Source organism: Sycon ciliatum, chromosome 5 (genome assembly GCF_964019385.1).
Source record: "Sycon ciliatum chromosome 5, ocSycCili1.1, whole genome shotgun sequence".
Lineage (NCBI taxonomy): Eukaryota > Metazoa > Porifera > Calcarea > Leucosolenida > Sycettidae > Sycon > Sycon ciliatum.
In genome coordinates, this window is record NC_088647.1 from 23334546 (window position 1) to 23360940 (window position 26395).

Here is a 26395-nt window from a genome sequence, read left to right on the forward strand (position 1 = left end):
TGGGCCAGACATACTATCAGGATTCTACGATTCCAGGTTCTTTACGGAAATATACCAGGAGTCCAGATACCCATTCCTCACCCTCACCACACAAGAAGACCAAAGCTTCACCTAGGACCAAGTTCCAAGCAACCGAGAAGCAACAAGAACAACAACCTCTCGAAGCGAAGCATCGAGCTATATACTGCTATTATGTCTTAGTAGCGTGCAAGCTGAAGGAGCGAAGGGCGCGAGCAGCCAGCCAGCAAAGCATGAATAGTGATATGTTTCCCAACGCTATTCATAGACGAGACACATCGACGCCACGGCAAACACTTGACAAAGATACATGTAGGCGCAGACGGAATACAATACAGATAGCAACACACGGACACGACATATGTAAGGATCTCATCCGAAAGAGATGGCTGTGCATGTGGTCCACACAGACAGTATCTGTGACGATGATATTGAGACCCATCAATTTTACCTTTCTACTAACAGTTACCATGGTTACTTGAGTTAGTACTTTGCTGGTTACGATTCTTGTTTTCTTGTTTTCTTTTTTCCCTTCCGTTTTAGTTATTACATTGCATTTATATTATTTGGTGCAATATTAGCGCCCCTTTCTCGCACCAAATTATTATTTTTGCTACTTGACCATGCACTCCCCCCCCCCTTTTTCGATGCCAGGTTGCAACGCTAACGCCGAGACCTCTGGCTCTGGTCACTCGAGTTGCTCCCTGTACATCGGCACGTCGTCCCTACATCCTCTGCATGTGTCTTGTTTTGTGTTTTTCTCCACATGTCTCTTTGTAAATTGTAGGGCTGTGTTCCCTATGTAGAAAACACACATGCCCATACGGTACGCCCCCCCCCCCCCCCGATGGTCACATGAGATCCGCGGAGATACACTTTTTACTGCGACGGTGTGTAGACGTGTACCTGTGGATATGGACCATGATGGACTGACCGTCCGTGTGTCAACGACATCATGTCACATCAATGATCATGATGATTGTAATAACTGTAATTGTATTGGGATCTCAGCAATCAAGCTGCAAGAAGTCTGAAACAGGAACTAGGGTGACTATTCGAATGATGTCATGATGATGATGGTGAGACAGAAGATTGAGAGGAATCACTTCAGCAGTTCTGGGCGCCACAACAAGTAATAGTTACACGTATTGTACATGTAGTACAGTGCTGGCAAATGAAATCCGACCCCCTAGCTGTGCGCTAGCTGCGTTAGCGATTCGTACGAGACGCTAGGGGGGTCGGATTTCAGTTTCCAGCACTGTACTGTGCACATGGCGAGTAGGTAGTGCATTGCTATGTCGCGACCAGGCAGTCATACTTACATGTATGGTGCCTGATCCACATTACGCTGGCCGATGCTGCGACAACGACTCCGACAGGAAATCGGCCGCACACAAATTTGTCGGAAACGCGTGCAACACCACCATCTACACCAGGCAATTTTCGCTCCGATCTCTAGAATTTTCGCATGCCACAGGGTGCCCGGTAGACCAAGGTGGACCACTAACTTCAAGGTCCAGCAAAGAGAGCTATGAGTATACACATACATAATTGTATTATGCTTTATACGGTTCAACACATCTACGATCATGGGCCAACATGAATTACATAGTTCAATAATTATATGATAATTGTGAGCTCCTAGTCATCTTCTCCATGCACTGTAGTCAGGAAGGCAATGCACTGGACTGCAAGTGCAAATCATCACTGGCTAACCTTAAAACATAGTCCACCGGTTGTGAAACTTAAAAACGTATAGTAAACTTGTAAATTTGCGCAGCATATTTGAAAATTTGAACCTACGGAAATAGAATCTTCGTGGCAATATGCGGAAAATATGAAATATGCTTCCACCTCCATAGACACATATCTGCAAACAGCATTGGTTGTTTGATCAATAGGCTCCTCAGCGCAACCGTCAGTGACCTGGAATTCATCTCAAAAGGGACTAGTCTCTGTGATCAAAACATAGCGATGGCAAAGCGTTGGATATAGACACGTAGCGTAGAATAGCACTGCAGTACAGTGTGGATTTTACTATATACAATTACAAGCTTGCATTGCGAAGCATCTCACTGTGTACTGTTTCTAACAAAAATATACAAAATTTGTTCAAGCATACCTTAGCCAGCTGGAATGCCAGCAAAGATATCAAGACGGCATGACTAAAAGACACACAACTGTAGAAAACTTTGGCAGACCCGAAAAATCTTGGATTGAACCCACGCGACCGTTCAGCGGTGTCTCCAAACGCCACTCTGACAACCTCTTTGCGGGTACTTGGAAGTTCATGGCTGCTGTGGCAGCCACTTCAAGACAGACCCTGCACAGACAAAGCATACAATGCATAGAGACATTCATTGATGCTCGGAGCACTAAGCTGATGAATTCGTATGCAGCCTTTTGTTGATGTTTCTGAAACAAACTGTAAAACCGTTTGATACCAACCCTTCTTTATAAAAATGTGAGCGGTACCATGGCTACCGCGCCGAGGGTAGCAACGTGTCGGCTGAGACCACCTAGAGAAGAGGAGGAGAGGTTGTTGCATTATGAACCCTTGCTCCTTTGGAAAATAGGATACGACTCATTTCTCATTCTTTTGTATCAAAATAATTTGGCCTTGTGATAGCAAAAGGGCGAAAACCCCAGTCGCATGCATAATAATATAACCTTGTTCGACCTTATTTGTGAACTCTGGTCATACGTATTTAGAGTTGAACACGGCATTTCGAAACAATCTCAGTGTTAAATTTTCCGGAACACGAATATCAAGAGCACATAAGCCCACAACCTCTGTACAGTTCTGCGACGGCAGAACTTCACGTCACATGACACAGTTCAAAAGGTTACGCTGGCAAACAGTGCAAAGTGACCACAAGAGAGTTGAACCCAAAGCAGGGCAGCGTACAACCCTGCATCTATCATGCACAGAGTGCAAATAATGTGTACGGGTTCAGTACGTAATGTGAAGTTCTGCCGTTGCAGACCCCATAGCTGGAGTTGCATACTTTCGGCGGTTATGTACTCTTGCTAATAGTAACACTACGGTTACACTTTTCCAGCCATGCTGCATTTCAGACAATCTGAAGAGAACACAGGCCTAGCCCAACTAGGGTGGTGCCAGATCACCGGGTACACCAATCATGTACGGTCTTCACCACTGCATGATTCAAATAAGTTCCCATCCCTCACATTCACAGTGACAGCTCCCACCCTGAACTACGTACAACCTGATTGGACGACTTCAAACGGGATTATCCGGGTGAAAGGAATACTGTACTGTTAGCTATAGTGGGAAGTTTTCTTATGGATTTATAACACGTTGCATGCAGAAACACTCAGAATAGCAAAGCCAAGTGGCTGTCTATACGTTTGTATTCTCCATGCACATGTCCAGTGGTCTAAACACATTTTTGTAGTCTTCTTAAACATCTTCAAACTGCACTTTACAAGCTCTTGTCCCAGCCAATCCTGTATGGAACACACTTCCCTTCGCAAGTGCACGGAAGCCCGGTGTAGGAAACATTTCGTGTCCGAAATTTACCCGATACATTCACTAACATCACCTTTTAGGAGTGATTACTCTCTAAAAATCAAATGTTAGGAATCATAGGACAGCCAGTGGACAGATACAGCATATCTCAAATTAAAACGTAGGTGAATACATGTACCGTAAAATCCCGCCAGCGCCATGCGTCCCTGCCTGACTTCTTGTCAGGGAAGTGATTGATTGTATCCTCGTATGACTCTGTGATGCCGTACTGTGCTGCAGACGCGTGCTCGACCCGGTTGGAAATGTACGCAACAGTGCCCACCCTCATGACCTGGGATCGCACAAACCTTGAGTTTTGATGGGTCTGTACGAATCCTGGCTCTTGACCTTTGGTAGGTGTACCCCGGTGATGCACGGACAGTTTTTGTAGGGTAGGTACTTTTTCATGTAGTACTCAATGCGGTAAATAGGACTCGCCATCTGCCCCTCCCCACCTGGACCTACTCGAAGGGTGGCGGAGGTAGGGGCGCTCTGGTGGGGATGTTACGATATTAGCAACACTTATCTGGTGGGTACACCTTACTCTCCCCACCACCACCTTCCAAGCAGCCAAGCGGGCAAGTGCATGTTAAAGTTACCATCAACTTACGGAAACTTCCAGCAGCTTCTTCTTCAGTAGATCAGCTAGCTCCTGGTGAGCCAACTTCTCACTCTCTTTCAGAGCGGACACAAACTGGCGAAAAGCCTGTTTGCCACAGCCTGGCAGTGCTTCCAAGAGGACAGATGCCTGTACAGAACAACATTACAAACACACAAACACACACACAGTGTTTTCTTGAAAAAGACACCCATACACACAGTATTTTCTTGATAAGCAGCTTTTAAAAACTAGAATTGTAGAACAACTGGCTTTGCCTGCTGCTGATGCCATCCGTAAGCTGTACTGATGCAGGCTTGCAGCTGTAATGCTATTTTCTACTATATACTATATTTTACCTTTTTTTCCATTTACTCAATTGCATTACTTGACTATGTTCTCATTGACAAATCGCTAAATTAGACGTATCGGTAGAAGTATCGGTAGATGTCACCGTACGTCGTGATAAATAATCTGCGTGCGGCTTACACTCCAGTACGGCTTATACTTCAGAAATTAAGGTACTTCACGTAAGTGATAGAGTCCTTCTCGAGTGTGTGTGTGTGTGTGTGTGTGTGTGCGTGTGTGTGTGGGGGGGGGGGGAATGAAAAATAGGGATTCACTGGCCAGAAAAAGCCACTTCAATCAGCTGTGTGGTGAATACCAGGCTAAAAATTAGTGGCAGTCAATTAATCAGCCTTGCAAGCTGTTGAATGGTGTAAATGACAGCACAAGTTGCTATGTCTAACATAGCTGTTTGCTATCATCGCTTCCGCTATGGGCATGTCTGAGGTCTGAGGTGTGTGTGTGTGTGTGTACATGTGGAAGAATACAATGGACCTACAATCCATTTTGGTGACTGTTTCTCGGTTGTCACTTTTCAGTTCCGCAGTAACTGTTCTTGTTCTGAAATCAAAAAGTGTAGTTCAGTTTGATTCTTCATCTCACCAATCTCATTTGTACATCTAACTATCCTAATTCTGGTCATTGCTGTGGTGGTGGTGGTGGTGTAAGGAAAGAAGGGTAGCTAGTTTACATGTGCAGGCTACAGCTAGCTTCACATCGACATTGCTTGCAAGTTGCTACCTCTTTCGGAAATTCCAATAGACTTAGGCAGGGGATTTCACCTGAATAAATGAGTCTCAATTTGACATTCACAAAAATGTCAAATTAATCCTGGGTTCACTGTACAATACACATAGATCATCGGTGTTGCCATGGTTACCTGGTCTTCACGATCATCCATAGCACGGAGTTTCTTGCAGAAGCGTTGGGTAATGATGCTCTCTGCATAGAGACAGTCCAGAATGCCCTCTTCTACGTCCAAACTGCACTTCAATTCCACATAGCTTGAACGCAGCACTTCCTGGTGAAGCTCAGACATCTACAGTGGACATGAAGATAGATTGATAGGAAATACTCTGTATTAAGAAAAGCCTGCGGGGAATCTCACTTAGCAGCACATCTGATATCCAGAAAGAGGCTTCTCGTATAGTATATATAGTATACAGGAATCTCACACGTTTGTATGTATTGTGATGTATGGCCTGTGCCTCAATACGATAGGATTCCAAACACAGGTGTTGCTGCTTCTTATTGCACTGGTTGATAGGGTAGGCTTCACTGTACAATCACTAAACAGAGTCTGTAGAGACCAGAGTTCTTACCCCAGTCTCAAGTTCTTACCCCAGTCTCAAGTTGACTACTCTTGACATTACCAGTCTGGGAGGCATCAACACTAGTCTGCATGGACAGTGTCTTGTCACTGGAACACACTGATACAGGATGCAGGTCATTGCGATGTAGTGAACACTTTCCAGGACCAGGACACACACGGAATGTCTCCACGAGCTGTGACAGACCTTGCGACGGCAGGATATCCTCCACAAAGAAGCACATTCCGTCATCGGAGAGCTTCTCCAGAAGAGCGCACATGTGATCTAGAGTCTCATCTTGCCCTGCTGATTTCAGTAGGGTTCTGGTTTCCATGACAATATCCGTACTGAGGTGACCCTCCGCACGCAAACTCTTGACACAGTCCATCACATTGATAGCTAAGGTACTCTGTATTGCAGCATAATGCTTGCACAGTACTTGCTGGTAGGCTGTAGCTCTCTTTGACACAGCGGGCTTCTGGGCAGTTGCTGCAACTTCTGCAAGTCAAAGAACAATGTGGCACAAACGGTCAAGCAGTGAGTGGAGAACACTACAAACGTACCATTCACTCCTCTCCATTTCTCTTTAGTAAGAACACTGCTCCAGAACAATACGGGTATCGTCTTCAGTGCCCTTCAGCCCTACAAAAGTACAATACTTTCAGTTCACAAATCTGGCATCCTCACACAACTCACCCACATCTTATGGGCCAGGAACAGCAAGTTCACACCTTCCGGTGACTCCAATTATTATGAAAAAAGACTATTGTTGACACTGGTCGATAAGTGAGCACTTAGAAGTGAAGATAAAGAAACCATATCAATATTTTTGTTTTTCTAGTTGGTCCTTATCATTGCAGCAAGTTTTGACCTGACAAGCGCTTGTAGAGCTACTAGGCTGTGATACTGGTGGGAAACAGTACCCGGTTTGTTCGGCCAGAACTCCAAGTTCAGCCCGAGCTCCATGGCACTATAGATCAATTGCGGACGGCAGCATTGTCGATATATATTTTTAACATGCCAATATTTTCGGCTGCAGCATTTCACCTGGATCACGATGACACGGTTCAAATCGGCGAATTCCCAATTCCGTCCTTGGCTCCCTGAACACTCGTCCCCTGCACGCACTCTGCATTCTAGTGACCCCGCGCAAAAGACTTCCCGTGTATCCTTTTCTCTTCAATCACCCTGTACTCCAATGACCCTGTACACATGCCATACTGTCTTCAATTACAGACTGTTTTGAAAACAAGCCCGCTGATTTTCAAGGTGAGCTATCGGCATGCAAGCCTGCGTTTACTGTGGACATACATATAAACTACCTAATTCCAGGTTTCAATACCAACCTGAGCTGAGCAGAAGCCCAGCGCAAACACGCGCGTTTCTATAGGAATAATCCCAGACTTATATACTGCCTTCGCACCCGATATTATGGTCAATTCCAGTGTGTCCTTCCCTGCGTGAACCCTGCACTCTAGTGGCCAGGGATAGGAAGGTTATTGTAGCTTCTCGTGTCTCGTTTCCCAGCCTGCATTCCCGTATTCCACAGTGAATGCTCAATGAAATCTGATCAAGTGAGGCAAGTAAGTAGTCATCGCACTGCACCAGGTCACAAACCATTGTTTGCAGGTCTAGGGTTGCACAGCGCCAGGCACGTACTTGATTCACAAGATTGGATTTCATTGAGCAGCACTAGCACTGTACTTTCCAGGATATACTTATTTTAAACTGCACACTATACTGAAATCATCTCACCACTGTCCTTGACTGCGGGCTCCACTACTGTCATTGGCTTTTCTGGCATTGGTTTCTCAGGATCAGCAAGCTCTGGGGTCTGGAGAGAATCAACGAAACAAAGCAATGTGGTAATCAGACAAAAAATTCATTTATACCAGCCAATCACCCATCCCTTTACTATAGACGAGTACAGGACAGAAAATGATGAAGTCAGAACTCAACAGATAACCAGATAACGGCTTCTAGGGGATCTACTCCGATAGTATAGCAAAGTACATATCTGGCAGGTAGGCCCTCATTGTGTCAAGTGCAGGTGTACTGAATTGGATTCAGTGACAGAAGTTCAAGTGGTCCCCAATACTGGGGGGTTGGGAGCAGTCCAGTTAGTATGGGTAGATTTGTCACCTTACGGAGAAGGAAACAACTCAAACGTGCATGGATCCATACAAAACTAGATACAATAGGATCCTAACTTCAGCGCTGTCATGACCCTGGCCTGACTGCGGTATAGCACTTGCAAGCCCTATTGCATTTGTCCACATCAACTCCTTATGTTTCTATTGCTATTGTCTTCCAAGTGCAAAATATACTTCTACTCATTCCGGGAATCAAGCACTACTGAAAAACGGGAAAATTTCGGAGCAGATTGATTTTCGGTAACTTCAGTCCAGGTAATTATTACTTAAAATAAACTGAGAACTAAAATTCAACAATCCCATGCAACACCGAAAATATTACACAACCGAAAAAATTCCCGGCTTTACACTATGGAGAAATGAGATCAGGGGAAATCTTTTCTCAAAGATTTCAGTTTGATGGACTTGTCGACATGGTTAGACAAAAATTATAACATAATAATAATAATGTGTACGTGCTTGCCAGTGTCTCTCGTCACAAGGTGGTTGTCATGGAAACAGCAAACCCTGAGCCAGCGAGTGCATGCTGTACTGTGCAATATTGCCTACACTGGTTCGGGTTAGAGTTCAGAGTGCTTGGTGCTAGAGTTGGTAAATTCAGAAACATTTCCAGCCCAGGGCAACTGAAAATCAGAACTTGCCCTCACAGTCCTCACAGTTGCACCATTCTAACATGGACTGGCCTTGTACATACTCTCGAGTGGACCAGACCATACACCCAAAGCACGGGGAAAATATATTTCGGAAAACTGAAAATGACCTATAATTATTTTACCTGTGTGTCTTCGGCAAAGCATGGCCAGTATTGCCGTACATCACTGATATCCACTTCTGGACGTGATCCACTAGGACAACGTGGACGCGATCCCTCCACCAATGGAGCAAAGTGTTGACACCCAATCTCCTCACAAGACTTCTGCTTGTGTTTGCGACACGCATCTCGGCTGAACGAGCATGGACAGCGAACAGCCCTGCCAAACTTCACGTGAGTCAGGGAGAATGCCTTCAGCTTGTCAAGCTCCGACTCCAGGTACGGTAGAAGCTCGTGACAAATCTTGACTGCAGCCGACTCATCCTTGCTTGCTGCAGTACCAACGCCAGCAGAGCCAACTGACTTATCCGTGCGAGTACCAGCATTGGTAGTAGAAGACTTAGCTGTGCCAGCTGCGACAGGAATCTCAAGTGACAGGCGAATGCCATGCTGGAAATACTGCATGACCAGCCAGAAGCGATCCTTCACCAGAATACGTGCTGACGTGTGATAGAGGATTGGATCCACCTTTGGACTGTAGCGTTGCATACACCTCACAACACCACACCAGAACAGGGTTTGTGGAAAGTAACGATCTGCACCACTGTACAGGTACATAGCTGGACTTGGCTTGCCTTTGCTCGCTTCATCTTGAAGACGTGCAACTCGCTCCACCAGAGCTGGCACAAAGAACTTGCGAGTCGTCACCTCCTTCCTCTGACCAGGCACGCTCACAGTTGTCTTGGTGTTGTAGAACAGTGCAAAGTGTTCACCCATCTCAAACAGGAAATCACGCTGCTCTTCTGTGGCCGTGTAGCGAGATGTCATACGATTGTGCTGTGACCAGCGGTGCATGGCAAGGCTTTCCAGGAGGATGCCATTCTGTGTCAGCAAGTCGTACTGTGGACGCAGACGCTTGCTCTGCATACTCTTCGGTTCAGGACAAAAGAGAAGTGACATGGTTTTCAGAACCCAGTGGATGTCGATGATGACACGATCACGAAGACGGGCATTGTGAACAAAGTGAAGCAAATGACCAAGACCATGGTGGAACTTCACCATCTCCTGGAAATCGGACTCCGGATCCTCACTGGAGATGCTACCAACAGCAATGGCCAAGCGACGTAGCTCGTCAACAGATAACCATGGTCGTTCGAATGATTTTGCAATGTGCCCAATGGAGATGGTTACAGGAAGCCAACGAAGTGGTATTGGAACATTGAACTGATGCTGCAGCTGCTGGATGATGTCGTGACGTAGCTGAACAACTGCTGGGTCTTCCGGATCTTTGCCAGCTCGTGTGTTGTCCACAAATACTACCTTGTCGATGTTGTTAGCATAAGCTTTACCCTCCGCATTGGCCCAGATATACTGCTCAGTCTCTTCAATTGCCTTCTTCCTTGCTTCTGGCTTCTTTGTTAACTTGTCCACATGTGTTCCAATGGCAAACACGGGTACGTTGTCGCTGTCTCCAATGACCTCGTGGATAGCGTTGAACCATGTCTCCATGACGTCGAAGTTGGTCTGCTCCAGGCTGTTGGAAAGCGGCAGTTCCTCACCGTCTACACCAAACGTCGGCTTCGCTCTGGCCTGGAGCTCTTTTGAGGCGTCGAACACAACAGCATATGCACATCGATCACAGGCCAGGACCATGTGTTGGATCGCAGCAAACAGCTTCTGACCAGCAAAGTCCCAGACATCTATGAATGTCAGGTTCTTCAGATGCTCTGCAGTGAAAACTTCACTTTTGCCCTTCTTCAGATCTTCAATGAAGCCTTCAAACTTCTGCGTAGCTGAGTTGATCTCCGTCTGTAGCTGCTGCACATCTTGCTCTGCTGTTGCTATCTGTTGTCCACTCATGGTTGAGACCTCCTCCGGCTTGGATGCAGTGGAAACATTCTGAGAGTCCATGGTTTCAGATGAACTGGTAGCCGATTGAGCACAGTACTCGGTGTGGGTGGCTTCATCGCGTTGGCTGATAGCAGATTCACTCACACTGGCTGTTTTTGCTAGCCCAGTCTCAATCACAGCGGATGGTGATGTTGCAGGAGTTGACGGCATGGAAGATGTGGAACTGGTGTTCTGTGGGATCTCCAAACCTTGTTGTCTCAGTGCTGCTATTATCTCTTTCTTCCTTTGCTCTTGTCCAACAGCTCTGTGCGTCAGGGCCAACTGCTGCTGGTAAGAATCTTCAGCTTGCTTCCATTCATACTGTAACCCTTGTTTCTCGATGGTGCAGATCACCTTCTCCAGCTCCACACCTATTGTGCTGTCGACTTGGGACAGGAACGCTTGACGCAGGAGGGACCGTAGAAAGCTGCTCTTTCCTGTGCGGCCCGGCCCGCATATTATCAGGCGTCCGTACGGTATCAGCTGGACACCTTCCTTGATCAGTTCACTTAGAGCTGCTGCGTACTGGCCATTATCAGCTGCACAATACACATACACCAGAACAAAGCACAATACATGTGATGTAGGTATGAGGAAGAAGTTATTGAAGAAAATTGGAAGGACACGTTCAGGATGAATTGGGTCTAGCTAGCCTACGACACAGAGATTACTCCCATTTCAGCACCAGAATTTCAACATGAACAGTTTAGCATGACCATTTGAGCATGAGTATTTCAGTGGAATGTTTATTGACTGCTGTGCATTTGAGCAAATTAATAATTGGCTTAGAAGGGGATGGTATTGAATCTCGTGAAGTTGCACCACATTATCTGCACGCAACATGTCTGTGGTTATGCACTGAGTGTCAGCGCAAAACACTTCCATAGCACTTCTTATCCTAGCACTGTTCAAGCCAGTGTCTGCCAATCATGTGACACGTCTACTGAAATCACATGCTCTGCGACATTTCTCATGTCTATAATTTGATTATGTGGGGCATTACTCCCGTTCATACTGCCATTGATTCACCACAAAAGAAAACTAAGTAAGTCAAGCAGACAGTTCTTTCCCAGCTTCAGTTACAATGCAAAGACCGTCTTCTTGCCGACGCAACATGTCAGTGTGTGTGTGTGTGTATGTGTGCGCGCGCCACGGGGTGGCCAAAGGCCACCCCGGTTGGCTACAGTGTCAGAACAACTCTTGGAAACTCAGGCGTCATGTCCAGGGGCAGAGATTGACACTGCCACTTGTCGTCTGACAAGAGTTGCCACTCGTCGCGGTGTGACGAGTCCGCGAGTGGGTCACAGTCTGCCAAGAAATCTGTCCATAGAAGAGTGGAGAGGGAGGGAGATGTGTCCTCATGGCTGTTTTTTCAACACTGGGCCTATCGCTGATATCCCTGCGTGGGATGTTCTTCCAGTGGAGTCCAGGTGGGACTTCGGGTGTCCACACTCCATCACCTGGTTGATTGTTTTGGAACTGCAATAATGCAGGTTCAAATAATTATTGTTTCCTTTTTGTGCGTATCTCTTGTCATCTCTCTTTTCTATACGTCGCACACCAGATGTACTACTTCCGCTGTCTTTCTCCTGCTATCTCTCTCTGCTTGCTGTTTTTGTTTTTGTTGCCATTGTCCCTCATCATACCCATGCTTGGGTGGAGGGCGGCGTGACCCGTTAGGGTAGCTGTCAATACAGTACGCAATCGTGGGCGTCGTCGTGGTGGAGCGGCTTCCTGGTGGCAGTGCTGACTTCTCTCGGGCTTTTCTCTTCTACTCTCCCCTGTCTCAGGGGCGGCGTGGCCAAGCATTTGGCAGCTGTACACCAGGCCAGGTGTGTGTGTGTGTGTATGAGAGAGAGAGAGAGAGAGAGAGAGAGTGTGTGTGTGTGTGTGTGTGTGTGTGTGTGTGTGTGTGTGTGTGTGTGTGTGTGTGTGTGTGTGTGTGTGTGTGTGTGTGTGTGTGTGAGTGTGTGTGAGCTGACGACATACATGTACATCTAGACTACCATGTTTACATGGACACTCCAGCAACAGTCAATGTAACTACATAGCACATAGCACCCAGCACTAAATACAACTACCTGGTACTCGGTATGCTAGTCTACTTGCAGCAACTGTGGGTTCAGACAGAACAGTACCAGTAAAGGGCGCATATGCTTACCCTGGTCTACTCCAAGTCAACTCCGTAAATTATGTGCACAGTGTATGTAGGAGTGCATGATCCTATGAAAATTTCACCGCCATTTTGGATGAATTGGGCAGACCTTGTAAGACGACATTGGTCTTACCAGTCATAAAGTGTGTGATGCCCCTGAGTGTGGCACATAACTTAACCGCGTGCTTTTCTGTCTCGCTGGGAGTTTTTGCGCTGACCTTTTGGGCACTCGTTTCCACGGCGCTATAATTAGCAGTGGGATTTACTGTCATGCTGAGATGTTCCTCGCAAACTCTGTAGGCACTCACTTTCGCCGCGCTGAGAAAGGTAGACCTAATGTACAGGACTCTGTAAAGCTTGCGTTGGAATATTAGCGCTGTAAAGCTCGTGCTGACAAACTTTGAGCATCTATTTCCCTCAAATTGGGATGACCACCACATGTACAACACTAACCTTCAACAGCATCTCCCGGTCCTTCTCTCACTGCAATCACATCTTCATCATTCACCACTGATATCACGGTACCTTCTGTAAGAAAATGAGATCAGAAGAATCACAAACAAATCTCCAGGAGTATTGTTGATAAAAAATATTTAAAAAATTCGACGGGTTCGCGTACCGGGCAAGAACAAGGAGTCGTACAACCCATTTATGGTCAAAGGCTAGAAGTCCATCTTTTTATGAATATACTGTAGTTCTACTCTACTGAATAGAATGCATGATCTTGTATAATGTTGTAACATGCACCAGCATGACATCACACATAACATGTATGTAAAGATTTCTTCAATGTACAGTATTGCACGTGCTATCTTCATTTACAAGGTGTATACGAGTATGCAACAGGTATACTTATGCTATGATACTTATGCAGCATACAGGTCACAATACAAACGCACTATTGTGCTCACTATTTCATATTTCCCCGCTTTTTTCTTTAAAGATTATTCAGATTTTCCATCAACTATAGGACAGTGCATGCTCCAGTGGTTCCTGTCCTCCAATACTACATCTCATAGTTACGCTCATGAGACTACAAGATAGTCTTTTGAGAGTGCTTAGTGAAAGTATTGGGTTGCCAGAGCAGCTAACAAGTGAAGTGGTGCAATTCCACGTGTATGAAGTACAGTAAAATCTGTAATGGCGACCACTCGGATATGGCGACCACTCGACCATGGCGACCACTTTTCCTTGTCACGGACGCATTCACATTAAAAGCAGCTCGGATAAGGCGACCAGTCGCTCAACGCGACCGACGACCACCCACCCGCGACCGCGTTGCACAGTGCTAGTACATGTAAATGTATGCATTGCATGATGCACCATGCATGGTAGATCTACACGTCAGTGCAGGAAGTGTATATGTGCATGGTGCATGCACGACGCTCGACAGGTCTAAGGACCCCAGGTACATGAGTCGTGCTAGAGTAGCATACCTGTACGTGTGTGCACTGTGATGCACTTATCACAATGATGTATCACAAGTGGATAGGGTCACGTGACCCACTGAACCTGGGTAAGAAGACCACCTGGCAACGGCGACCACTTTTTCTCGTGCCTTGAGTGGTCGCCTTAGACAGGTTTCACTGTATGAAAGTTTACATACAAAATACCATGAAATCATTGCACTACTCCCCTGCTTAAATAAACTGGGTGCAAGTGTTAGAACTGACTTGTAAAATGGCAATCTTTTACTCACATGGATCCTTGACATCTTCATCAGGATGATCATTCTTACGAGCTTGCCAAATTCTCTCCAGCACTCCACCAACAGCAACATTGGACGGGAAAGATGAAGACTGGATGGCTTGAATGAAGTTCTGGACACCTGATGGTCCTCTCTTGTAGGTAATCAACCAGCCAACATAGCAGACTAACCTTTCCTCTGCTGAACTCCCTGTGTTGGAATACCACTTCTTCCAAGCCAACACATGTGTCTTCAGTATGGGATCTCTGCTGATATGTGGATGATGTTCATCCAGTGCCATGACGACTTTCTCGAGCGCTTCATGTGTAATCTGGCATTGAGCTATGTCATGCCATGCTGGCAGCACAACATCATACCAGAAGTCAAACGGCATCGTTCTAAACACAAAGTGATACAAAACACAAACAAAAACAAACAGACTGCGAAACAGAATCTTTCTTTTCTGACTGGCGATGAATTTGCTGAAAGAGAACTCAAGTATGAATGACAATCAACCAGAAGACCGGCTGTACAGTGTAACACAATACCATGTACCATGTATACACATATAATCATTATGCTAACACACACACACACACACAGCATAGAGATGATTGACCCATGTGTATGGAGACAAATACTGCCATGTACCACTTACACCATACCACCACTCCTTACACTGTCACTGCTGGTTCTCCATAGCCACATACGAGTATTATGTAAAACTCACACTGTTCATATGTACACACAATCATTTCACTAGATCATGGGTAAAATATATTCATGGTTCACATGATACTGAGTTAGACTGAGTTTTGCGAATCCGCAGCAACTCCACCACCCTCTATGGATCAAGGGTGCAGATGCAGATTTTAAAGTGATGGGAGGTGAGTTGATCACTGATCAGACCCACAACCAAAGAGGTCAAAATCAGAAGATCCCATTCGTTGCATTCATGGTGAACTCCATTGTATGTAAACGCTGTGTGACTCGGAATGACAAGAGGCAGGGGTGTTGGAATGTATTTTAGAATGGTACTGTCAGCCATCTGAAGTATTATTTACTCGTGGGGTTGGGGTGGTTCCTATGAAAATTTCGAAATTTAGACCTCAGATCAGTGTGTTTTATTGATTCACAGGGTAGCCGAGATGAAGAGTGGTACGGTCAATACCATAGTGACCGTAGCATGTCCGACGCCCTGCAAGAGGTTCATGTATAAGGTTTCGTGAAATATTACAATAGAGACGGATATACAAGTACTTGAGTACAGGGGAAGTATGCATCAGTTTGAGGACAGTGTTGAGGGGCAATGTTCTGGTCATGTGAAGTTGAATACTCTTCTCAAGCATGACGTGAACAGAACTGCGATGACCCATGTGAAGCGCAATCAATATAATTATTATTCTTTTGCCTTTGCTATTTCCCTATGATCTCTGCACTACTGTTGTAGTACGTTCCATAGAGTGAATTTGACTTGCAATACAACTACATGTAGGTATCGTTAACACGGGTTTTCTTCACGTCTTGCAAATCTAAATCAATTCTCCACATAGGATACTCCAACCCATCTTGCCAGCCTGGCACTAACAGACTGTACTGCTTGAAGGTTTCAAGGTCTACCCCTCTTAGTCATGTGACATGTTTACAGAGTGTATACATGCACTGTACCTTACCGTAAATACTGGATAGCTGCAGATACAGTGCAGCTTCGGTTTTCCAGCACAAGTCACACTAGTGGCTTATCATCAACACATCACCCTGACTCGAGAGAAAACAACGCAACGATGTTACGTTGTTGTTCAGACCTCGATAGTCACCGACGGACACACGAACAGACAATGATTTCTCGAGTCGATGATACTGAACAGGTCTACTTTCTCTGGTTCTGGGACAAGGATACGCTGCCCAGGAGACTACAGTGTACAAACTACTATCAAACACAATGGTCCTGTACCTCTTCTTCGCAGATGAACGGCAGAACGGTAACAACTGCGTCTTCACCAAACACACATACATACACAAAGACACAGTGCAGCTATGATGGCTTGGGTCGATGCGAAGGTCGTTACGGACAGCCGGTTTGGCGCCGTCATTCTGGCCTTTTTGGGGCACCATGGTCACATGAAATTCGCAGAGGGCTATCTAGTAGTACTAAGACTCAGACTCCACTCTCCAGTCTAGCTAGCTAGCTAGCTACAGCTACTAGTAACCATGGTAACTAGGGGGGATAAGACAACCGTTACTGTGGTGAATCATGATTGTGTTGTAAAAATGACACGACAGACGGAACCATGAATGTAGATCTACCACGTCACGAATACTTGCTTGTTACATGTATATACAGCATCGGCTGCACCATTGGCATTGTGCACCCATACTCCATAGCGACTTTTCTAATTTCCCCTAAAACTCCAACGCAACTACTGAGAGAGACACATGATTCACTTTCCAACCCTCTCTTTACTGCGAAACAAAGAACAAAAAAAACATTCGACCAAATTTTCGCATCATCAGTCAGAAAAACAAACAAAAACTTGGAACCCACAGTCTCTACACATACAAACATACTTGGAGACAGGCGATTTGCTGTAGGTCTACATACTCTCAAAACTTAGAAAACCAAAAATTTAATGAGGTACAGTCAACTTGGCTTATAACGACACTGGGCGGGGCATCAAAAAAGTGTCCTTATTCGCGAAGTGTCGTTACACCCGTAGTCTCATTATACAGAGGGTGTGCCTGCAATAGTGCTCAAATGCCCCGAATGGGCAGAGCGTAGTACGCAAGAGGTACACAAAAGGAAGTATATAGGGCTGTTTTTTGTTGTAACTCAGAGTTTCATGGCAAAAACCAATCATCAGACAACATAAGGAGATTAGAAAAACGCAGGTATATGAAGGCAAGCAGAGGAGATAGAATAATTCAGTGCAGACAATATGATAATCATTCAACACCTCCCAGAGGCAGTACGCTCTGACGTGCCAGAATCAACATCTCAGGTGCTGGGTGAAACATGAACACGCACACTCATCCACACACACACACACACACACACACACACACACACACACACACACACACACACACTAATCCACACACAGCCTCTCGTTCTCACACACTCCACACTCCCGCATTATCACACCTAAACACATGCGCACGCACACACACACACACGCACCAAAACACACACATGCACCACACACACACACATACACACAGCCTCTCGTTCTCACACACTCCACGCTCCCGCATTATCGCACCTAAACACACACACACGCACACACACACACACACCAAACACACACGCACCACACACGCATGCACCACATACACATACCTACACACAGCCTCTCGTTCTCACACTCTCCACACTCCCGCATTATCGCACCTAAACACACACACACACACGCGCGCGCGCGCGCGCCAAACACACACGCACCACACACACATACACAGACACACACACACATACACACATACACACATACACACACACGCCAAACCCATAGCACGTCATACACGTTATGTGACTTCATAACCCAGCAAAAACTTGCGCTGGTGGCGGCACTTTGATACTAACTCGCTCCTTTTGTTAAGTGAGATGGCATTTGGAGTGGTGAGGATGTGAAACTTCTCCGTGAGGCACAGGCTGCATCGTTTGCTGATGTTGCTGTAGGATGGGGCGCGATCTTTTATTTTCCAGCTGATGTCAAAGTTGCGCTGGGCGTTCTGAAGGTCCCAAATATGCTTTGAGAGCTCCGTCGATGTAGAGTATTTCTCATGCCGGAATGTTGTGGAGTGGTTGTTGTAGCGCGATTTAAAGGTGTTGGCCGTCAGTCCGGTGTATGTCTTGGTCTGGGGAGATTACACATGTGCCTGGTATATGACGTCAGTCGACTGGCATTCCCCCTTGAGCGGGCAGGATGGCTTGACCCGGCAGTTACAAGGCTCAACGGGCGGCCTTGGCTGGAGCTTCGCAGCGTTGTGACCTTTGATGATGGAGGCTACGTTTCTCATGCAGCTGTAGCTGATTTTTATCTTGTTTTTGTTGAAGATCTTATTCAGTGCCGAACCCTTTGGAAAATGCTTTTTGATGAGGCCCAGGAACCTTGCACCAACGTTGGTTCTGACCGTTGTGCTATAGGGCGGGTTAAACCAAATCACATCTCTGCTGCGCCGCTTCCTTCTTTTCCTTTGTTCCGGTTCGTTACTGTATGCCATGGTTCTTGGATGTCCGCTTGCTGCCAGGGCGTCCTCATATGCGGGCTTGGCATCATTAAAGACGTCTTCATTACAAGATATCCGCTGAAGACGCTTGTTAACGCCAATCGGGATCTGCTTCAATACTTGTGGCGGGTGGCAGGAGCTGACATCAACATATACTGGAGTGCTATTTGGTTTTCTGTACGGCTGAAAGGTACCGGTGTTGAGGTTCATTGATATGTCGAGGTAATCGACGACCTTTCTGTTAGCGTCTATTGTAATCTTCAGGCCGTGTGTTTGGAACACCTGGATTATCTCCTTACGCAAGCGGTCAGCTCCATGGCCGGTGGCATCCTTGACTATGGCCAGACCATCGTCTCGGTACAACCCGACACATTCCTCGCCTAGAAGTGGGCGGAGCTTGCTGAGCATGAAGGCTCCTACAAGCTCACAGGCCTCAGCTCCATCGTATGAGCCCATAGTTACGTCGAAAGATCCATCCTTCTCCTTCTTTACCCACGCTTGTCCTTTGTGGAACAACAGCGATTTACGGCAGTGCAATATGATGTCTGTTTCTTTTTCGGATATTGTGGCAAACGTCTTCGCGTAGTCGAGAGCTTGCAGCAGGAGGTCTTCCGTAATAGACGGGTAGAAGTCCACAATGTCGAACACGATGAATGTGAATCTTGATTTGTTCTCGATCGCCTTGAACTCTCAAAGCATATTTGGGACCTTCAGAACGCCCAGCGCAACTTTGACATCAGCTGGAAAATAAAAGATCGCGCCCCATCCTACAGCAACATCAGCAAACGATGCAGCCTGTGCCTCACGGAGAAGTTTCACATCCTCACCACTCCAAATGCCATCTCACTTAACAAAAGGAGCGAGTTAGTATCAAAGTGCCGCCACCAGCGCAAGTTTTTGCTGGGTTATGAAGTGACATAACGTGTATGACGTGCTATGGGTTTGGCGTGTGTGTGTATGTGTGTATGTGTGTATGTGTGTGTGTGTCTGTGTATGTGTGTGTGGTGCGTGTGTGTTTGGCGCGCGCGCGCGCGCGCGTGTGTGTGTGTGTGTTTAGGTGCGATAATGCGGGAGTGTGGAGAGTGTGAGAACGAGAGGCTGTGTGTAGGTATGTGTATGTGGTGCATGCGTGTGTGGTGCGTGTGTGTTTGGTGTGTGTGTGTGTGTGCGTGTGTGTGTGTGTGTGTGTGCGTGTGTGTGTGTTTAGGTGCGATAATGCGGGAGCGTGGAGTGTGTGAGAACGAGAGGCTGTGTGTATGTGTGTGTGTGTGGTGCATGTGTGTGTTTTGGTGCGTGTGTGTGTGTGTGTGCGTGCGCATGTGTTTAGGTGTGATAATGCGGGAGTGTGGAGTGTGTGAGAACGAGAGGCTGTGTGTGGATTAGTGTGTGTGTGTGTGTGTGTGTGTGTGTGTGTGTGTGTGTGTGTGTGTGTGTGTGTGGATGAGTGTGCGTGTTCATGTTTCACCCAGCACCTGAGATGTTGATTCTGGCACGTCAGAGCGTACTGCCTCTGGGAGGTGTTGAATGATTATCATATTGTCTGCACTGAATTATTCTATCTCCTCTGCTTGCCTTCATATACCTGCGTTTTTCTAATCTCCTTATGTTGTCTGATGATTGGTTTTTGCCATGAAACTCTGAGTTACAACAAAAAACAGCCCTATATACTTCCTTTTGTGTACCTCTTGCGTAGTCTCATTATATGTATTACACTTGGATGGAACTTTGCTCTGGGCATGGACATTCTGTCGTTATTCGCGAATTGTCGTTATATCCTTAGAAGTTGCGACTTCGGCGGTAATAGTCATGATGACAACTTCATTTCGTTATATTCGCAGTCGTTATTAGCGAAGTTGACTGTACACTGTCTGTACTAACTCCACTCCACTCCCGCCATTGTCCAAGTAACAAGTTATACAATCATATTGAGCAAGTACAGTCAGCCATCTTCCCGTTGCACTAATGAGTTATTCCCGGTCTGACATTGTGATAGTTCAGTTTCATGATAACCGTGTGATGCCGTCAAGCATAGCCCATCAAACAATACTGTACAACTCTTACAAGCCCACATACAGTATACATATACGTCAGTACAACCTACTTCAACTACTTGCAATCCGAGTACAATGTAACTTCAACTACTTGCAATCCGAGTACAATGTAACTCTCCATACTCTCAGGCAATGCAACTTTCAGACGTGAATGTGCCGCTGATTACGTTTTTCGGCTACTCAGACTACAAGCGCAGAAAGAACATAGGCTAATTTCAAGAGAGAAAAAACCATCTGCTAAAAGGAAAGGTGAATCAAGGATATTTGATAGTATTGAAAACATGAAACATACAGTACGCTTGCAATGTTGAACCATGTGCAGAGAAACAGCATAAAAAGGTTTTAAAATCAATAAACTCATAGAATCATAATAATTATTAAGACGCCAACAGTTAGGCTCTTCAGCGCAGCTGAGCAGCTTAAAGCGTATCTTAAAAGGGATCACATTTCCGTGCAACAAAGCATAGGATAATGATATTAAATAATTTGATTTTTTCATGGTTCGCGTGAGACTCGGTTTCTCTATATAGAGGCCGAGTTTTCAGCATCCGTAGGAACATAGATATCAAATACATACTAGCAGTGCAGTACAGTGTGGATTTCATCAAACTTTTACTTGCATTGTCAATCATTTCACTACTAGATTATTCTAGCAATAACACAGCATAAAGTAAAATCTAATTCAATTTTAGCCAAGAGTTCAAGATGCCATAAAAGAAACCCAACTGGAAAGAGGTCTTGGAATACCTGAACACACTTGATCAGAGACATTACGATCGTTCAGTAGCGTCTACACACACCATTCACTGGTACAGCTCATTGTGGGTACATAGCAGCTCATGGTGGGTCCACCAGCAGAGTAACCTTCACAGACCCTGCAGGGACAAAAGCACACACAAAGATACATTCATACCTGCACAGAGTCCGGAAGAAACACACATTCCTAGCCTCATGTTGCCGGCTTCAAACAACATTCTATGCATTACATTGTACATCATGAACATTGTTCTACTCAGTGAACCTTTAAAGGTTTACAAATGTATACAGTCATTGACTCAACTTGGCTAATAACGACTGCGGATATAACGACAATTTGCGAACAACGACAGAATGTCCATGCCCAGAGCAAAGTCCATTCTACCTGTATACATGTAATGAGATTTCGCGTGTAACGACACTTCGCGAATAAGGACACTTTTCTGATGCCCGGCCGAGTGTCGTTATATGCAAAGTTGACTGTACTGCACCCTCACGACGTTGAGTGAGCATAGAGGAAGGTTATAAAATAGACCAGTTAGAATGGCTTCAACATGTCCACAAATCATTGAGAACATACTTGTACAATCATGTACGGAAAGCTCGGTCTTGCTCTATGCACCCCCCCCCCCCCCCCCTCACGATTACGAATACACAAGTTAGAGGAATCAAGAAGAGATTTGAAATATGCCAACAGTGACAATAGAAGAAGGAGAAGCGAAAAATGTTAACGCAATGGAGAAATAGGCCAATCTCATAAACTAATGTTGTAACTGCCCTTTCTTCACCTGCTCCCAGCCCCGTGCCATCTCCACACTTATACAATGGGCGACGATAACTACATTTAGAAAGACTGTTTATTACAAGACGACTACGGAAACACAACTAGACATGACGAACTCAAGACGAAGACTGCTTTTCACACCACAGCCACACACGCATGCACCAACACCACGTGCACACGATGACCACACGACGTACACAAAATAACATACTGCAACAAAACCGTACTACAACGCTAAGATAATAATAAACAGGGTTCTAGCCAGGTCAAAATAGTAGTAGGGCACAGGATTGTAGCTTGTACATCTGTGGTGTGATGACCCTGTATCAGAGCACGTCTGTGGTGTGATGACCCTGTATCAGAGCATGTCTGTGGTGTGATGACCCTGTATCAGAGCATGTCTGTGGTGTGATGACCCTGTATCAGAGCATGTCTGTGGTGTGATGACCCTGTATCAGAGCATGTCTGTGGTGTGATTACCCTGTATCAGAGCATGTCTGTGGTGTGATGACCCTGTATCAGAGCATGTCTGTGGTGTGATGACCCTGTATCAGAGCATGTCTGTGGTGTGATGACCCTGTATCAGAGCATGTCTGTGGTGTGATGACCCTGTATCAGAGCATGTCTGTGGTGTGATGACCCTGTATCAGAGCATGTCTGTGGTGTGATGACCCTGTATCATAGCACGTCTGTGGTGTGATGACCCTGTATTAGAGCATGTCTGTGGTGTGATGACCCTGTATCAGAGCATGTCTGTGGTGTGATGACCATGTATCATAGCACGTCTGTGGTGTGATGACCCTGTATCAGAGCATGTCTGTGGTGTGATGACCATGTGCCACCATTAAACTCATAGCTGTCACTTTGCCTATTTTGACTATGCAGTACCTACAACAGACATTTGCTGGTGTGGTGACTTGACTACGCCGACTACACACAAGCTGCGTGCCTGGGGTGGGCAGGGGAAACAGTTACCCCATAACCCATTTTCCATTTTCCAAAAATGCCTTGCCATGCCAAATGCAACGTACGGAAGCGAACCCCCGATTGCACCGCAGACAAGAATGCCTATAGGACCCCTCTGTTAGTGACTATTGACTGCATTCTCGTTGAATTGCCTGAAAAAAAACCCAAAATCTATAAATGAGTAAAGGGCGCCACCTTTTCACGGGGGGGGGGGGGGGGTGCTGAATAAGAGTAGGGGGCGCTGCGCACCCCTAACCAGCTTTCGCTAGAACTCTGATAAACTGATTTTGTCAAAGCCTGGCATGCACTGAACAATAATGATACCGGCCATAAGAGAAAATCTAAAACTGTGCCAATGGGAATGGCGCATGCCGCTGGAAGTATCAAGAACAAAACAACACACTTACGGGTGTCATCTCCAGCAGCTTCTCCTGGAGGAGATCAGCCAGCTCCTGGTGGGCCAGCTTCTCACTCTCTTTCAGAGCGGACACAAACTGACGGAACGCCTGCTTGCCACAGCCCGGCAGTGCTTCCAAGAAGACAGTTGCCTGAGACACAACATTCCAATAGAAAAGACCCAGACAACATGCATTTTAGCAATTTTCTACCCACTGGCAAACAACACAATTCTGATCTTCATTATGTAACCCCTCGCTTTGCCAAGCTGTAGCTCAGTAGCCGCCTGTCCAAATACATACATACATGGCCAGCTGTATACAGCTAGATGATGTTACTATTTGTACCATTACCAGCAAGATTGGTGTTTTCCAGGTACAGCCAAATGATTTTCTTCTCCAAAATCGTATTTAGCCCCGCAGACACCCGTCTTGCTGCTACCTGCCCAGGTATGCTGACCGAAGGATAATCAGCCACAACACACGTACTCTCTATACCTACTTTCAGTTCAAATTCAACTTAGGTTGGAGATGTAGCTACACATCATCACAAGCATTACCTGATCTTCACGATCATCCATAGCACGGAGTTTCTTGCAGAAGCGCTTTGTGATGATGCTCTCTGCATAGAGACGGTCCAGAATGCCCTCTTCTACGTCCAAACTACGCTTCAATTCCACATAGCTTGAACGCAGCACGTCTTGGAGCAGATCAGACATCTGCAGCAAAGATTAAAAGACAGATTCATGAGAATTTCTCAGTGTTCCGAAAGGGCTCGGAGACAAATTGATAGCAAACTTGGTGACAGGTCATTACGTGATTTTCAGTAACAGCGTCACTCCACAATGTGCTCTCGGTCAAGAGTACACTTTGGAGTGCTGCTGTTACTGATATCAAGAGAAAGCTGTTGCGTAACCTCACTGGGCACATGTGTACACACAAAAATAAAGGTTATCTGCTGCATGTCTAGAGGCGTATGAGTGTATAATTATTATGTGTATGTTAGTGGTGAAACGAATATACCGAATATTCGAATATTTGTTCGGTTTGGCACATTCGAACGAATATTTCTCATGGCGATTATTCGTTAACTCTGTATGCAGAGTTTACCGGGCGACTTCAAACTTTCGTAACTTCGCAAATACTTGACCGAATCGCTTCATCGAAAGATCTATCGGCATTACAAAACTCTCAGCTGTCATCTAGAAGCAACCCGAACGCAACCCGAGGTCCTGGAGTGGAGTTATGGCGCTTGAACGAAAAATCACGTCTCAAGATGTTTTTGAGCCTGTGAAATGCACTTCAGCTGGGATTTTGTGAAAATTGACCTAGAAATGATGGAGAAATATGTGCCTTCGTTTGTCATGCCTAATAATAGAGACAATGTCCAAAAATATGACTGGGAGGGGGGCATGTGATGTCATCCGTCTTAACGAAAGAATATTCGTTCGTTCGTTCGTTAAGCCAAAGAATATTCGGCTACTGGGTTTTGATATTCGTTTCACCACTAGTGTATGTTGATGTATGGCCTGTGCATCGATACGATAATTCTCCAAACACACATCCTTCTGTTTCTTATTGAACTGGTTGCTACTCAGAATAGTTGAGGCATGATGCCCCTGCCCCCCCCCCCCCCTCAGTGGAAGATTTTGACCACTGTGGGAGCATCTCTCGCTGTACTTTGCCTCAAAGTGAGCCTACTCTTTTGTGCACTAGTGAGAGCATCCTCACATCCTCAAACGTTTTCACAAGGAAGTGCCGGTGTACTGCAATGTGTGCTTCACTGTACAATCAGCAAACAGAATTTTAAAGTAGACTGTAGAGAGTAGAGTTCTTACCCCAGTCTCAAGTTTACTACTCTTGACATTACCAGTCTGGGAGGCATCAACACTAGTCTGCATGGACAGTGTCTTGTCACTGGAACACACTGATACAGGATGCAGGTCATTGCGATGCAGTGAACACTTTCCAGGACCAGGACACACACGGAATGTCTCCACGAGCTGTGACAGACCTTGCGACGGCAGGATATCCTCCACGACGTAGCACATGGCATCCGGAGTTAGTTTCTCCAGTGTCACACACATTCGATCCAGTGCCTTCTTCTCTCCAGCCGAGTCGTGTACGTCCCGGATTTCCACGACGCTGTCATCCGTGATGTGACCTTCAGCTCTCAAGCTCTCAACACAGTCCACCACATCAATGTCACTGCAGCTCTTGATAGCGGTGAAATGCTTACGGAGAGCCTGATGATACGCACTGGCCCTCTCTGAAGCTGAGACGGCAGCAACCTGATCAGCTACAGGCACGCCTTGACAGACAAGAACATGAGAACGCAACCAGAAGAGGTGCACAAGGTCAGAAAAATTCAGGATTGCACAATACAACAGGGGAAATACCGGTACGGCAATCAAACCTACTTGAAAACAATCCCAACTTCTTTCAAAGAACAGAGACACTGCAGAAAGTGAATCCCGAGAAAAAGACAACTAACCAGTGCGTGGAGATGTAGATGTATCTCATCAACGGCTGCACCGGTTCTTAAAGCAACGGACATGCATGCCAACATGGAAAGGTGACTTTCTTTACATCACGGTGCACGATAGGGTGTTCCCAAAACAATTAATTTTGCATTTCAAAACCGCATACGGTATGGAAATTAATGACTCGACATTGGAACAAAATTAAGCAAAAGACAGAAAAAGAACGGAGAAACATCCCATAAGAGGTTTAATAACAATATAATTATTGTAAAATACATTACTGTACATTCCAGG

General features: G+C 45.8%; 2 protein-coding genes across 2 annotated transcripts in view; both read right to left on the minus strand.

The window, feature by feature from the left end:
• Positions 1 to 1481: 1481 nt before the first annotated feature.
• On the minus strand, positions 1482 to 19122 carry LOC135816484 (uncharacterized). The gene is made up of 9 exons (XM_065329683.1): positions 18308 to 19122; positions 14491 to 14837; positions 13206 to 13280; positions 8732 to 11136; positions 7559 to 7637; positions 5835 to 6301; positions 5374 to 5532; positions 4161 to 4298; positions 1482 to 2341 (listed from the first exon to the last, which is right to left on the minus strand). Exons 1-9 carry the CDS (start codon positions 19120 to 19122, stop codon positions 2330 to 2332), a joined length of 4497 nt encoding a protein of 1498 aa, XP_065185755.1. The 3' UTR covers positions 1482 to 2329.
• Positions 19123 to 20865: 1743 nt separating this feature from the next.
• Positions 20866 to 26395, minus strand: part of LOC135818083 (uncharacterized) — a 149739-nt gene continuing 144209 nt past the window's right edge. The window contains exons 7-10 of the mRNA XM_065331407.1: positions 25457 to 25929; positions 24179 to 24337; positions 23631 to 23771; positions 20866 to 21592 (exon numbers count right to left, since the gene is read on the minus strand). Of these exons, the coding sequence (XP_065187479.1) occupies positions 21584 to 21592; positions 23631 to 23771; positions 24179 to 24337; positions 25457 to 25929 (782 nt within the window). The 3' untranslated portion in view covers positions 20866 to 21583. The remainder of the gene's footprint in view (positions 21593 to 23630; positions 23772 to 24178; positions 24338 to 25456; positions 25930 to 26395) is intronic.

Excerpts from the sequence above, each read along its gene's own strand:
- LOC135816484 (XM_065329683.1), bottom strand. The coding sequence starts at position 19,122 with ATGGGCTCATACGATGGAGCTGAGGCCTGTGAGCTTGTAGGAGCCTTC. Across the intron at positions 14,838-18,307 it reads GTCATATACCAGGCACATGT|AACGATGCCGTTTGACTTCT; the intron begins GTAATCTCCCCA and ends CTTTGTGTTTAG. Across the intron at positions 13,281-14,490 it reads GGAGAGAATTTGGCAAGCTC|AAGGTACCGTGATATCAGTG; the intron begins GTAAGAATGATC and ends ATTTTCTTACAG.